The 16,072-nt window shown below is 39.4% G+C and overlaps 1 protein-coding gene across 1 annotated transcript in view; it reads right to left on the bottom strand.

Annotated features, from left to right (window-relative positions):
• Nucleotides 1–16,072, bottom strand: part of SCIN (scinderin) — a 78,101-nt gene that overhangs the window by 56,575 nt on the left and 5,454 nt on the right. The window contains exons 2-3 of the mRNA XM_010862139.1: nucleotides 11,446–11,600; nucleotides 6,500–6,661 (exon numbers count right to left, since the gene is read on the bottom strand). Coding sequence (XP_010860441.1) covers nucleotides 6,500–6,661; nucleotides 11,446–11,547 — 264 coding nt within the window. The 5' untranslated portion in view covers nucleotides 11,548–11,600. The remainder of the gene's footprint in view (nucleotides 1–6,499; nucleotides 6,662–11,445; nucleotides 11,601–16,072) is intronic.

Here is a 16,072-nt window from a genome sequence, read left to right as displayed (position 1 = left end):
TATAGTCACATCTTATTAAAATAATTTCCACCAGCCACATAAGTAGGTGACTCAACTATTTTTAACTGACTTATTTGTTCTTTAGACGTATGACTGTGAGCTTCCCAGCACCTTTGGGCATCTCCCATATTGAAATGGGAATGTTCAATAACCTGGGAGTGGGGCTTAAAAAGAATCTACATCAGGACTTCCTTGGCAGTCCAGTGGTTAAGACTCCCCACTTCCAATGCAGAAACATGGGTTTCATCACTGGTCAAGGAACTAAAATTCCATGTGACAAGTTAAAAGTTAAAAAAAAAGAAGAACCTATACCAAAGGCCCATTCCAAAACCTTAAAATCAGAATTCCAGGAATCCAATCACAGGTATCAGTACTCTTAAAACCTCTTCTAAATGATTCCAGTGTGAAACCATGATTGAGAATTAAAATATAATTCCTAATACCTTGCGAGCCATCTGTGTTAGTGCCCTCATCGATTCTCCAGTTACAGCATGTGCGTAGCTCTGTTCCAGCGCTTCTAACATTCTACCTGATCAGACTCTGATTTGTGTATGTGTTTGTGTCTCTCACCACTTCACAGCACCTTGAGGTCAAAGGCTATCTGGTTTTCATCTTTATACTCCAAACACCCAACACATGCTAAGAACACACTAAATGCCATCCGTCCGTACTTTTGCTGCAGAGTAAATTCTACAGATTTAAAATTAGGTTGATCTTGCCCATTTCTCTTCTTGTTGTCCCCAGTAGATCTAGTGGAGTACTTTGGAGTAAGGAAAAATGTATCCAGAACAAACGATTCTGCTCAGTTTTCAGTTTTAAAGTTAGCCTCCTTAAGTCATAGTAGAGACAAAAGTCTGAAAGCCAACAAAACTTTAATTTAAAAGAAACTTGATTTTGCCAGAGTTAAGGGTTTTGCAGGGGAGGAGTGAGGATGTGGTCTAGAAAGTCAGATCTGTATATCAAGAACCACGGTCTTGGCCTTAGGGACTAGAGTGCACTGCAGGAACCACCGAGAGGACAGCAGTGTGAAATAGTGTAAGACTAGTTTGGTCCAAAAAGAGTAGGTCATTACAAGCAAACTAGGAAACATGACCAGGGTGCAATGAATCTTTGAGAAGAGCTTGGTAATCTCTGTCATACATTTATCCGTGATGCTGAGCATGAGAGCAGAAACAACTCTGGACAGTGTCCAGGCAGTTGGACTAACAGGTATTGGCAACAACTTGGACACGCTGTCCCCGAAACTTTTACGTGGCACAGGAAAAACTAAGCAGAACGCCTAAGGGTGGGTACCGTTGTGGCTGACAGACCAGGAAGGGCCGTGCCGTGGAGATGTGGGCATCTCAAAAGACCAAAGTGAGGATACTTTCCAGCAAATGCCTTAGGATAGAGGTCAAAGCCCAGCAGTTAAGATTCAGTGAAATGTCAATGCCTCTGGGAAGGTTAGGGAGGAGGGAGGCTGAAGACTGCAAACCAGACTCACACTTTCATTCTCAACCCTCTCCCCATCCCAGGCCATTAATATTCCAATACTTCCTCTGGGATGGGTGGGGGTGGGTGGGATAATCTGATGTGCTTTAATGACAACAACACAGTGTGAACTGAGTTCACTGGATTTAGCAGAAGGCATGGATTTAGCAGAAGGCATGGATGTAGCAGAAGGCATTGATGCTCACAGGAAGTACAGTTTCAAAGAAACGGTGGGAGTGAAAGTCAGAAGACGTGGGTTGAAGGCCACGTCTGGTCAATGAGGAAGTGCAGGCTGCTTTCTTGAAGCAGATGACTGACTATGGGAGAGGGCAGGATAGATTATAAATAGCAAGGCAGTAGGGCAATATTGCATAACTGACCAAATAAGTTAACACGGGAACGGAACATGCAGAACATCATGATTAAAAACCCACCACAGCAATTATCCTTCAATTTAAAATAAATACATTTTTAAAAATAAATAAAATGGATAACCAACAAGAAAAAAAAACATTCAGCACAGATTCCTATTTCTCTGAAACCTAATTCTCCACTAGTGACTGGCTCTGATATACACTTCTAAAAGAGTTAACTTCAGATCCCAAACTTTGAGAATATGGGCTTTTTTTCATTATCACTCATATTCCCGGGTTATAGATGTTCTGTTGCAATATTAAGCTGTGATGTTATTAATTTCTACAAATTCCTCATATCTTTAAAAATAGTGGGAGAGTAATGATTCATAAATTCAGCAACATTAGAACATATATTTCAAAAGCATTTTTCCAATAATTCAGTAAATTCCAAATTGCTGAAATCTACCCATGTCTCATATTATTTACTGAAAATACACTAAATATAAGACAACTTATCCAAATCATCCTCTAAAATGATAATTTTCTTAACTTCCAAAGTGATTAAATAAATAATTTTACAATTTCATGCTTTAGGTTGGAAAGATTATGCTGTCATGTCTAGGGAATATTTTGTCATTGTTGTTCAGTCACTCAATCATGTCCAACTCTTTTGCGACCCTATGGACTATAGCCTGCCAGCCTTTTCTGTCCATGGGATTTCCCAAGCAAGAAATCTTGGAGCAGGTTGCCATTCCCTTCTCCAGGGGATCCTCCTGACCCAGGGATCAAACCCTCATCCCCGCACTGGCAGACAGGTTCTTTGTTTCTGAGCCACCAGATAAGCCCCTAGGGAATATTTACTGTAGTCTAAAATCCTATCACACCAAATGTTACTAAGGTATATGCCACATCACCTTAATACTAGTGATTGTTTATCCAAAAAAAAGCTCACTTCCCCCCAAAACAATCAAGACACAGGATTTAGGTTATACCTATAATCTTAGTGTTGGCCATGTGGCTTTAGCTTAATGACAGCTTTAGATGTGCAACCTATCTTCTTTCATACCTGGGTCATGAAACACATGAACTAACAACTAAAGCAGAAAGTGGTCACAAAATAATTAACTCAATAACTGCTATTAAAATATTATGACAGAGATTTTCATTTCATTCTTATTGGTTGACTATGACACACCCCAAAACTAAAGTGCCCAAGGTAACTGCAAGATCTTATCACCTTTTAGAAACTTTTGGCGACATACCAACTGGTTAAAGGTTAGTAATATAAACACAGGTCATGTGAGTGTTTGTTCTAAAATACTTAGGAATTCAGAGCTTGAATCCTACTAGGATATCTCTGGGAGTGGTGGGAAAGTTCCACAACATAAGAGGGAATCAGCTTCAAGTATTGATGCAAGAAAATTATCCCAAATGTCTCTAATCAGCCACGAGAGCAAGAGATAACTTGAAAGTCATTGGAAATATTAACTACATAAAATAAAGAAAATTGACTATTAAATAGGTCAATGTCCTTGAACCTTTTTATAGAGACTCTTCCCTATGACATGAGCCTGGATTTGTGGGGAATATTCCTATGACAGGTATTACCTATGGAAAGACAGCATGTTACCAGAGCTATAATCAGTCTAGCACAGCACTGAACTATGCAGCCCATTATGGAAATTCAATACTTATTCAATAAAATAATAAGTAATTTCATTGTTGTTTAATTGCTCAGTCGTGTTCAACTCTTTTGCAACCCCATGGACTATAGCCCACTGGGCTCCTCTGTCCATGGGATTTTCTGGGCAAGACTACTGGAGTAGGTTGCTATTTTCTCCTCCAGGGGATCTTCTGAATCCAGGGATTAAACCTGCATCTCCGTGTCTCCTACACTGCAGGCAAACTCTTTACCATTAAATCACCAGGGAAGCCAAATAATTTCATTACTAATACTAATTTCAGTAGATTCTAAGCCAGATTAGACATAATCTATTCTGAGTTAAGCAGATTCTGAAACTGTTGCAAGATACTCTGTTATAGAGCCATTTCACACTCGGTAGGATGTAAACTATGAATAGAAAAATTCAGGTCTCGTTCCAGATCGCCGCTCAACCTGCTTTAATGCAAGTGACTTTCTCACATATTCTAAGGTGGTTTTCTCTGGAAACTGGAATGGTAACTGTCATTTCCAGATATGATTGTGTGTCAGACGGGACTGAATCACCATCAGCTGAGATCAGTATGTCACTAGAAACCACAGTCAAGATGAAAAACAAAAACAAGGAAGTTAAGGCTGGAAGAGGTTAATGACTTGCTCAACATAAAAGAGTAGAGAGTTGAAAAGTTCAACTGGACACTATTCATGACAAAGAGATTATTGCACTTGTAAAACAAATACATTATATATAAAATATTTTTTTTAGGAAGGAAATATTTTCAAGTAATGGCAATGATGAATTACAGTATCAATGGGAAGTATTTACAGACCCCAGAGCACATCTAATCAAATACCCAAATTTGTAGATGAGAACCTGAGATTATATTCAACTTGATGAAAATTGAGGCCCGCTTTTTCCATGAACCATATCACCTTATATATAAAAATACTTTGTAAATTATAAGGGGATAGAGAGCTATAAAATATAAGTAGTTAAGACAGAAAATTAATTATTGTACATTAGCTGTGAGAGATTCCAAGTGCTGTGACTGTCTTTGGAACTGCACAGCTTAATACACCTGATCATCTATTTATATGCCATGGTTTTGTTTGCTGGTGAGTGCAGAGAGAGAATAGCATCTGTTTTCTGCCTAGATATTAAGGTTAGGTGGAGAAGGCAATGGCACCCCACTCCAGTACTGTTGCCTGGAGAATCCCATGGATGGAGGAGCCTGGAAGGCTGCAGTCCACGGGGTCGCTGAGGGTCGGACACGACTGAGTGACTTCACTTTCACTTTTCACTTTCATGCATTGGAGAAGGAAATGGCAACCCACTCCAGTGTTCTTGCCTGGAGAATCCCAGGGACGGGGGAGCCTGGTGGGCTGCCATCTATGGGGTCGCACAGAGCCGGACATGACTGAAACGACTTAGCAGCAGCATGAAGGTTAGGACTTCAGTCTGGTTAGGGCAATAGGACAGCATCTAAAGTTGAAAAGGACATTTCCATGAAATTCACTGTGAAATACAGGGCAAGAATACTGCCATTTTGCATGTAGATGTCTAAATGTAACACTGGGAATTGTACTTTGGGCATTAGTAGCATAATCTCAACTATGCACACAGCTTGTATAATCTAAGACAGTCAGATTATACACTGCTGCTGCTGCTGCTGCTAGTCGCTTCAGTCGTGTCCGACTCTGTGCGACCCCAGAGATGGCAGCCCACCAGGTTCCCCCGTCCCTGGGATTCTCCAGGCAAGAACACTGGAGTGGGTTGCCATTTCCTTCTCCAATGCATGAAAGTGAAAAGGGAAAGTGAAGTCGTTCAGTTGTGTCCGACTCTTCACGACCCCATGGACTGCAGCCTACCAGGCTCCTTCGTCCATGGGATTCTCCAGGCAAGAGTACTGGAGTGGGGTGCCATTGCCTTCTCCAAGATTATACACTAGTAGTAATAAAAGTAGAGGTGACCCTAACTTAGAGAACCCAATGAAGTTTACAATTTGGGTCATTTTCCAAACCATTTATAACCTTAGCATATTCAATTTCTGTGCTCCTGCCAGCTTAATACTGCTCACACTGAGCTTTGTGTAGTTCCATTTTTAAATTCCTTGGTATCACGTCTTTCTATATACATGAAATAAACTCTTTTGGCCTCTGACTGATGCTCTTCCCCAACATACTGCCTAAGGAGAGGCAGTAAAACAAAATACTTAGGTAGGAATCACTGTTCCCTGGTGGCTCAGCAGTAGAGAATCCACCTGCAATGCAGGAGACACGGGTTTGATCCTTGGTTTGGGAAGATGTCCTGGAGAAGAAAAGGGCACCCCTGCCACTGCACATGGTTTCCAGTAGCAGGAAATACCCTTTATTTCTACTTTTTTTTTTCCCTTCTACTTTTGAAACCTTACAAAGTTTTAAAGACTTAAGTCAGATATTGCCCATCCCACGAAGATAATACTAGACATGTGTACTTGTGCCTTTTCTTCTAACAATTCTGAGAGAATTAACAAGTACGAAATAGTATTATGTGTGTGGCTATATGGGATATATTAGTATTTGTTGAAATACTTTCCCTACACTCTTCAGGCAGGCTATTTACACTCATCCTATGTCCATGTTAAATTCTAGAATCTTTGCTTCCTGGGGGAATCAATTTCCCCCTCATGCAATGTTTTCCCACACATATTTCAGGACAAAAATAATTAGAGGAAGCTCTGTTCAAGAAGAAGGGGAACTATATTAAGAATTATTCAATTTCTGTTCTATGGTAGGAAGAACTAAATCATTACTCCATTCTAATTAAGTTTATCAAAAGAAATAAAAACTTCTGAAGTTTTATGTGTCATTTAAATACTTGCCAACTAGTCATATGATATGACTGCATGTCACGTAGCCATGACCACTTTCTAGTGTGTAGAAAAAGTGAGTATATTCCACAACACATACATCTGATTTGATCTGAAGACAATTTACCTTCCTCTAGACATCTCCAGGTAAGCATAACACTTACAGTGCCAAGGTCAATGATGAAGCAGTCACCCTTGTTGAAACTGTCCCAGCTTAGGGGAACTTCCGTGGCCCTGACGACTCTCCGACCTTTCACATGCAGGAGCCTCTGAGCGGTCAAGTCATTTGTAAGCACATGATTGAGTCCAGACGCCACACCGCCAGCCTGATCAGTGAGAGAAAGAAAACAAAACAAAACAGCTGAGGCTTTGACACGGCAGCTTAGAAAACCGCTGGTGTTGGTACCAAACTGCTTGCTAGGCCAAGAGAAAACAGCCAAGTGCGTGTGAAAAATTAAATATGCAGAAGAGAATTTCCAACAGGCAAATCAATAGGTAATTGTTTTGTTGTGGGCTCTTTGTCCTTCCTATTTTAACCATTCCTGTTAATACCGCAAATATTTACAGAAAACCCTCAGTATATAAAACCTGCTACATAAACAGAAAAGAGTTGTTATTCTTTTCCTTTGGGGAACTAATGATTCTCAAAGCACTGAATGAGAAGGCAGATAAGGATTTCAGAGGAAAAGGTGACAGGAGGTTAGAGAGTTAGAGGTCACAAGCATACACGAAGGAGGGCCCGGGAACCAGGCAGCGTGAAATTCCCATGGTCACAGCCTCAAGACAGAGGAGGGACCTGAGTGCTTGCCAGGTATGGGCTGCTTCTAATCTTAGTCCTTGATTTTGCATTAAATAATCATCACATGTCTTATTTATCTATTTATTTAGGTAAAAAGAGTTTACAAAACATGCCAGGCCTAAGTATTTACAGTCTAAATTGGTTGCATATCCCCACCAAAACAGAAAGAAAATCAAAGTCCAACCACACTGAACTAAGAAATGGGGACAAATAAAGATGAACTGTATCAAGCACATCTTCTTGCATCATTTGAAATTAGCTTTCAGCTTTTTCAAGCTTTTCATTCTTTTCCTGAATTAAAATGTTAGGGATAATAATATTTATTTACTTCCCTAATTAACTATGAGGTAATGTATAAAATAAAGGTGCAGTGGAAATAAATCTGTTATTTATTGATCAAAATCCTCCCATGATAATATGGAAAGAAAATTAGCTGTATAAATTGGGACTTCCCCGGAGTCCAGTGGTTAAGACTCTGCCTTCCAATGCAGGGGTGCGAGTTCAATCCTAGGTTGGAGAGCTAAGATCCCAGATCCTCGGGGCCAAATAACCAAAAACATAAAACAGAAACAATATTGTAACAAATTCAATAAAGCCTTTAAAAATAAATGGTTCACATCAAAACAAAATCTTTAAAAAATGAAGTCTATTAAATAATCCAGATTTCAAGTTTATTACATCAACATATACAATAAATCCAAAGAAAGAGGTCAAGCTTCATATATAATTAATAGCACATTCTTTAAATTTCCAATGACTTTCAGACTTCTCCGCTTTTCCAAAAGGCCCTCATGAATATAAAGGTTTTATTAGTACGGGCTTAAATGTTGACTTCAGGATAACTATAACCACAAGCTTTTACAAATACATAATAATTTCCCAGTTCATAATTTTAAAAGGATTGCCATATTTCTTGACAGCACAAAGTAGTATAAAATAAAAATAAAGTTTATCATCTACATATTATGTTTTGCCATTTTAATTTTTTAAAATAAGAATTATACTGTGATCTGATAACAAAAAATAGTGTAAGAACACTGTGTTCTGAAAAAAAAAGTCATAAAATATAGAGTTGAATTAGGCTGAAAATAAATATATAATATTAGGATAATTTCATATGGTGAACTATCAGAGTGATATATATATAGTATGTGAACATTTAATGGTAGTTTTAAAAATTAATTTTGTCTCTAATATTTGATGCCAAAAATGAACAAAAAACTAAAGTTTCATATATATCCATATCAGAAAGTAATTCTTCTGTGAGCATTGCTTGAATGAACCCTAGAAACTCCCAGTCTCCTTCTACCTACTTTATAGAATGAAAGCAAGGTGGATGATCTTCTAAACCAAGGGCACCATAAATACAGTTTTACTGGCTGACAGATGTCTAATTGTTGCTACTTACAACCACAGTTGGGGCTGGGTCTTGTTCAAGCTGGGACAGGGGCTTAGCCAGAGATATAATAAAGGAAGCAATGCTGCCGCTGCTGCTGAGTCGCTTCAGTCGTGTCCGACTCTGTGCAACCCCATAGACGGCAGCCCACCAGGCTCCCCCGTCCCTGGCATTCTCCAGGCAAGAACACTGGAGTGGGTTGCCATTTCCTTCTCCAATGCATGAAAGTGGAAAGTGAAAGTGAAGTCGCTCGGTCGTGTCCGACCCTCAGCGACCCCATGGACTGCAGCCTACCAGGCTCCTCTGTCCATGGGATTTTCCAGGCAAGAGTACTGGAGTGGGGTGCCATTGTCTGCTCCGAAAGGAAGCAATAGTAAGTAAGTAAGTCATCCTCTATAACTCCACCCCATCTCCCTATAAAACCTCACAGAGAAAAAAAACCACAAGTCAATTAAATGACATGGGACATGGGAAGATGGTCTCACCGTTTCCTAGCTACATCTTTATACTGCATATGGCAACTAAATGTGACCATTGCTGACTTGGTAATGGTAGACTTTGCCAAATTTTACTCATTTCAAATAGACACAATATCCTTTTCAAAGAGTATTCTTAAATAAAAATTCATCCAGACGTTTGAACCATTTACTTATATTGAAAGCATCATAATATCATGGTTACTAGCTTAGGCACTGGAGTCGGTCACCCAATTCAGTCATATAGTACCTACGCTGCTGCTGCTGCTGCTAAGTCACTTTAGTCGTGTCCAACTCTGCGACCCCATAGACGGCAGCCCACTAGGCTCCTCTGTCCCTGGGATTCTCCAGGTAAGAATACTGGAGTGGGTTGCCGTTTCCTTCTCCAATGCATGAAAGTGAAAAGTGAGACCTTCACAAATTAGGCTCTCTAAGCTTCCATTTACTTATCTTAATAGGATGATAATGATAGAAACTGACTACAGGGCTGCTTTTTTCACTTAAATGAGATGACACATGTGAAGTGCTTAGTATATCCCTAAAAGCATGAAATTAAGTATAACATAATAATCTTTGCTAAAGTTCTGGGTGGTAAAATGATCTCTGTTTCCACATCTCCTATCAAGTCTAGCTACAACTACACATGTTACCATCTGGTTAATGTCACTAATGATAAGATAGTAAACTGATTTTTTTGCTGATAAATTTGACCTCTATGTGCAAATATCCTCTTTCTAAAAAATGCTGATCTGTGGTGGTTTTAATGTTGACAATTAGAAGACAATTATTCAATAACTGTAAAATTACTTTTATCATGTCCACTTTTAAATATATTTCCAGAAATTTGATTTCAAAAGACCCACTAATACCAGAAGAATTAATAATAGCATGAGTCTCAAATGATTGCATATGCACTATAACATACACATTTTTATCATTTAATCTAATCCTTATGACACCTACACAAGAAAGCTGTTGTTATCCTGTTGCACATTTGAGGAAATTGAGCACAGAAAACCTGTTTCCCTGTGGCAAACAAGCCACATGTGACAGAAATGGGTTCATAATCAGGATGATGGTACAGTACATGCATTTAGTAATACAAGCTCCAGCTTATTCTAAATCTTGGATTCATTGATATACAGGGGACTTCAGGATCATTTGACATAAAATAACTCATGTGAATTAAATAAAGGGCAATAGTTTCATATTTAATAGTCTCTAGATTAGAGTCAGAATTCTAGTTTAGTAGTTTACTTCTGAGGTTTTAGGTCTCCACAGGGCTAATATACTGGAGGGGCGGAGTGGCAGGGTCTCACAGAATACCTGCTGAAGCACTTTTGATTTTAAAAAGATTGTTTCTGGGGTGTTTGTAGGGAAGGTATTCCTCACACTTTAACTGAACATTCTCCGGGGCATGGGGAATAATGAAAGACGGACAATCTGCAAGGGTCACTGAGAGAATTCCAGAAAAAGCTATCCTTTACTGAAAGTTGCCTTAAAGGTATAGAGATAGTTAATTATCTGATATTTTACTTGTTTATTTCCAAAGTAAAGTCATTTGATAATGAATTTCAGGCCAAACACATAAACTCTGTGAGTGTGAGTGTGTGTGTGTGTGTGTGTGTGTGTGTATGCCAGTGTTTATGTAGGAGTTTGTGAGGCTGAACCACGCATATGTTCAATTCAGTGGTTTCACTTGTAACATTTCTAAGATCAAACTAAGCTATTTGGGAAATGTATGTACAGTTCTATGTATTAACTGAAGTTATACTTGCTATAAATACTGAATTCATACGTTCCAGAACTGAAATTCCTGAGTCATGTATTTGTAGCAAATTCAGCGATTCTTTAGAATAGCAAAAAATAAACATTATTAATGCCCACGTTGCCTATATTTACTTAACTTCATTAAAAATTACCCTTCCAAATGAGATTAAGTCAGAATATGTCACACATTATACCATATATTCCACAAACATTTATCAAGCACCTATTATGTCTCTAGAGAGTCCTGGGGCTATATCAGTGAACAAAATAGATTAAAATGAAAACGAAATACCCTGCCCTCTTTCTGAATTACTTCACTAGGTTTAAGCAGCACTGACATATACTAACTACCATGTGTAAAACAGCCCGCCAGTGGGAAGCTGCTGTACAGGCACAGGGAGCTCAACCCGGAGCTCTGTGACAACCTAGAGGGGTAGGACGAGGTGGCGGGGGCGCGGAGGGGAGGTTCAAGAGGGAGAGGACATGTGTATACTTACGGCTGATTCACATTGTTGTATGGCAGAAGCCAACACAATATTGTAGAGCAATTATCCTCCAATTGAAAAAAAAAACACCTGCCCTCAATGAACTTTTATTCTATCAAGACATGAGGTATGGATGCATAGGAAGAGAAAAGGGGTCATAAAACAATTTGAGGGAGCTGCTTACCTTGTATTTCAGACCTCCTCTAAAGTAGCCAACAAAGTCCGTAGACTCATAGCCTTGAAGTTCTCTGTTCTGCACAGGTTTGCCACCCAAATAGTCATCCATCTGAACAGTAAAGATGGCAGCTGCTGTGCTTTCATCCTGAGTACACTCCTTTCCTAAAAGAGCAAATGACAGTATCTCATTTGTCAACTGAGAAACAGGATTAAGGCAGAATGTCTGATAAGAAAAAACTCAGAAACTATCTTTGAATTATACTGTGTGCATCACAATAAACTGTGGAAAATTCTGAAAGAGATGGGAATACCAGACCACTTGACCTGCCTCTTGAGAAACCTATATGCAGGTCAGGAAGCAACAGTTAGAACTGGACATGGAACAACAGTCTGGTTCCAAATAGGAAAAGGAGTACATCAAGGCTATATATTGTCACCCTGCTTATTTAACTTCTACGCAGAGTACATCATGAGAAATGCTGGGCTGGAAGAAGCACAAGCTGGAATTAAGATTGCCAGGAGAAATATCAATAACCTCAGATATGCAGATGACACCACCCTTATGGCAGAAAGTGAAGAGGAACTCAAAAGCCTCTTGATGAAAGTGAAAGTGGAGAGTGAAAAAGATGGCTTAAAGCTCACCATTCAGAAAACGAAGATCATGGCACCCGGTCCCATCACTTCATGGGAAATAGATGGGGAAACAGGGTAAACGGAGTCAGACTTTATTTTTTTGGGCTCCAAAATCACTGCAGATGGTGATTGCAGCCATGGAATTAAAAGACGCTTACTCCTTGGAAGGAAAGTTATGACCAACCTAGAGAGCATATTCAAAAGCAGAGACATTACTTTGCCAAGAAAGGTCCGTCTAGTCAAGGCTATGGTTTTTCCTGTGGTCATGTATGGATGTGAGAGTTGGACTGTGAAGAAAGCTGAGTGCTGAAGAATTGATGCTTTTGAACTGTGGTGTTGGAGAAGACTCTTGAGAGTCCCTTGGACTGCAAGGAGATCCAACCAGTCCATTCTGAAGGAGATCAATCCTGGGTGTTCATTGGAAGGACTGATGCTAAATCTAAAACTCCAATACTTTGGCCACCTCATGCAAAGAGTTGACTCATTGGAAAAGAGCTTGATGCTGGGAGGGATTGGGGGCAGGAGGAGAAGAGGACGACAGAGGATGAGATGGTTGGATGGCATCACCGACTCAATGGACATGAGTTTGAGTGAACTCCAGGAGTTGGTGATGGACAGGGAGGCCTGGCGTGCTTCGATTCATGGGGTCGCAAAGAGTCGGACACGACTGAGTGACTGAACTGAACCATAAATTTATGTATAAATTGTTCATCTTCAACAGAACAATTTTTCTGCAGAAATGATTCAGTATAAAATACTATTTTGCTAATAAGTAAAAGAAATTCTCTGTATCTGCTTTCCAGTTTGTTTTTTTTTAAACCTTAAAAGAATCACCACTGTCCAAATACGTTCAGGATGATATAACAATATATTCCAGTAGGATTCAGATTCATTTGTTACAGTCAATAAGATCAGGCTATCAAAACATTTTTCAGTTGTCTTAGCCTTTCTCAGCATTAATCTCCAGGTTTCCAACATGTCAATATATTAATATTTGTAAGGAATACAAACATCATAGGCCAGAACTAAACAACACTTTGAGAACAGGAAAATTAATGTAACTTGACCTTATCTCTATTTTTAAAGTATAAAGGTTTTTTTTTTTAATAAGTATGTGTAACATAGGCATAATTAAGTCAATACATTTTTAAGGAATTTCACATGTTTTGATTCTTTCCACTGCCAAGCACCTTAATTCCTCCAAAGTCATAATCTTCAATAGCCCTGTCAAAAAGCTCAACCCACAGCTGCCAGTTAGTCCATAATTCTTTATTTGGGCTTCTCTGAACTTCAATGGAATATGGTCACACTTCAAAATTCTCCCCATGTAATCTTTGGAATCCAATTTTCTCAAGCAATTTACTTTAGCACCATGTTTAAGATCAAGAGATGGATATCTGTCTGGTTCTGAATTTGACAACTTTAAAAATGAGGCTTCCCTGGTGGCTCAGTGGTAAAGAATCCATCTGTCAATGCAGGAGATGTGGGTTTGATTCCTGGGTGGGAAAGATCCTCTGGAGAAGGAAATGGCAACCCACTCCAGTATTCTTGCCTGGAAAATCCCATGGACACAGGGCCCGATGGGCTAGAGTCCATGGGGTCACAAAAGAGTCAGATACAGCTTAGCAACTGAACAACAAAAATGTATTAAGTTCAAATCATATTCACTCCTAAGCGATAAAAACCTAGAACAGTACAGATGGTTGGGATACGCCAATACATTTTTTTTTTAAGTCCAGAAACTGTGTTCTCTAGATAAATATAAAGATCGCTTCTAGGACTACAGAGCTGATAATTTCCCTCATATCTTAAGCTTTCCCCTGTGTTTGAGTCCCAGTGTCCCCACTTGACTGTCTTACTGGCATCAGATAATATTCTCTGAAGGAAAAGGGAGAATAAAAGCAGCAGCATGCTCACATCTTTTGAATGTTAACATATGCAGTATCATCCTGGGAATTTAACATATTACACACATTTAACTTTCATAATTCTAATACAGATCTGATCCAGGCCACCTCACTGAGGTCAAAACACCAATTCTTAAGACCCAGTGTCCTCAGTGTACACAAAGATCAGAACCAGGACAGTCCTGCTGCTGCTGCTGCTGCTGCTGCTAAGTCGCTTCAGTCATGTCCAACTCTGTGCGACCCCATAGATGGCAGCCCACCAGGCTCCCCCGTCCCTGGGATTCTCCAGGCGAGAACACTGGAGTGGGTTGCCATTTCCTTCTCCAATGCATGAAAATGAAAAGTGAAAGTGAAGTCGCTCAGTTGTGTCCGACCCTCAGCGACCCCACGGACTGCAGCCCACCAGGCTCCTCCGTCCATGGGATTTTCCAGGCAAGAGTACTGGAGTGGGATGCCATTGCCTTCGTCGAGGACAGTCCTGAGAAGACCTCAAAATTTAAAAGACATTTAAAAACTTTTACTATACCTAACCTGTGTGAAAACCGTTAATGACTCTAGAAATAATAGTAGCTAATATACATTTATAGCACCCTTGCTATGGGCCAGACACTGTGCTAGTGTTTTACATTAATGATCTGCTTTAATCTTCAAATGACCTAACGTAGCCAAAATCATTTTCTACTATGTTACAGCAGAGGACATGGAGGCTTAGAGAGAAAAAGTAACTTCCTTGAGGTCATAAAGTTGACCTTTGGCAGACACAGCCCAGGTTTCTAAGACAGGTTTCTGTGACTCTGAGGCACAGATCTTAGAAATTACAATACTAGTAGGTTTTTTAAACTCAGACTCTCACTAGCAGTAACATTTTGAGGTGACTGGGGAATGTAATTTTCCTCCCTGGATAATTGACACATAAACATTTAAAAGCTGTAACAATACTAGAGTTCACCTGGAACCCCAATTAGGAGTATTCACTAAAGTTGAAGAAAGGAAGTCAGTCAAGTATATTAAAGAAAGGATTGGATTTATTTATAACTCCTCTCTTACTCTCAAAGAAGACTGGTGTGCTATCTTCTCAGGAAAAAAGAAAATCAGTAGCTAGATATCAATTTTATGAACTCATTGTGGTCAAAGGAAATTACTTAACACACATAAAAAGCACATGCAGTTTTGCAGTCTGAAAGAGCTCGAGTGTCATTCTTCTGTCCACTTCCCCATCCATAAATCAGATTATCACTGAAGGCAAAGATGTTAAAGGAGGGAAACTTAAATCAACCTTAATAGGAAAGGTGTTAAGGATGATGCATCTGATACACGTATTCTTACTTGAGAACAGGTTGAAATCCGAGTTTCTTGAGGTAGATACAAATGGATAGGTATGTGATTAATGAATGAACTTGAAGTAAGTTAATTAAATTATCCTGTAATTTGTTGATGCTTATGTACTGTGCCAGGCCAGGGAATGTCAGTATGAGTAAACCAGAGTCTTCTAAAAAGGCTGAAAGGTCTTAATGAAACCAATACTAGCCTTTGAATATAAAAACTAGAATCAAATTCAGTTATAGCATGATGAAATTCTCATAAGTGTTCAAAAACTATTGAGTGTTCTGAATGAGTTCTTATGATTTCATTTATTTTTCCCATGCTGATTTTCCCAATGCCTTTCATGTTATATTCTTTTATGTTATGTTATTTACATTACATTGTGTTATATTTTATTTGTACATATGCTGTATGTATGTTTGTTTAGTCTCCAAGTCGTGTATGACTCTTTTGTAACACCCATGGACTGTTGCCCGCCAAGCTTCTCTGTCCATGGGATTTTCCAGGCAAGAATACTGGAGTGAGTTGTCAGTTCCTTCTCCAGGGAATCTTCCCGACCTAGGGATCTAATTTGCGTCTCCTGCACTGCAGGCAGATTCTTTACCACTGAGCACCCTGGGAAGCCATATGCTATAAGCTTCCTGAAATTGTTTCGAGGATGTGATGATTTCATATATGCTGCTACTGCTGCTAAGTTGCTTCAGTTGTGTCCGACTCTGTGTGACCCCATAGACAGCAGCCCACCAGGCTCCCCCGTCCCCGGGATTCTCC

This window comes from Bison bison, unplaced genomic scaffold, assembly GCF_000754665.1.
Source record: "Bison bison bison isolate TAMUID 2011002044 unplaced genomic scaffold, Bison_UMD1.0 scf7180017864479, whole genome shotgun sequence".
NCBI classification, from domain to species: Eukaryota; Metazoa; Chordata; class Mammalia; order Artiodactyla; family Bovidae; genus Bison; species Bison bison.
This window is presented reverse-complemented; position numbering and strand designations above follow the sequence as displayed.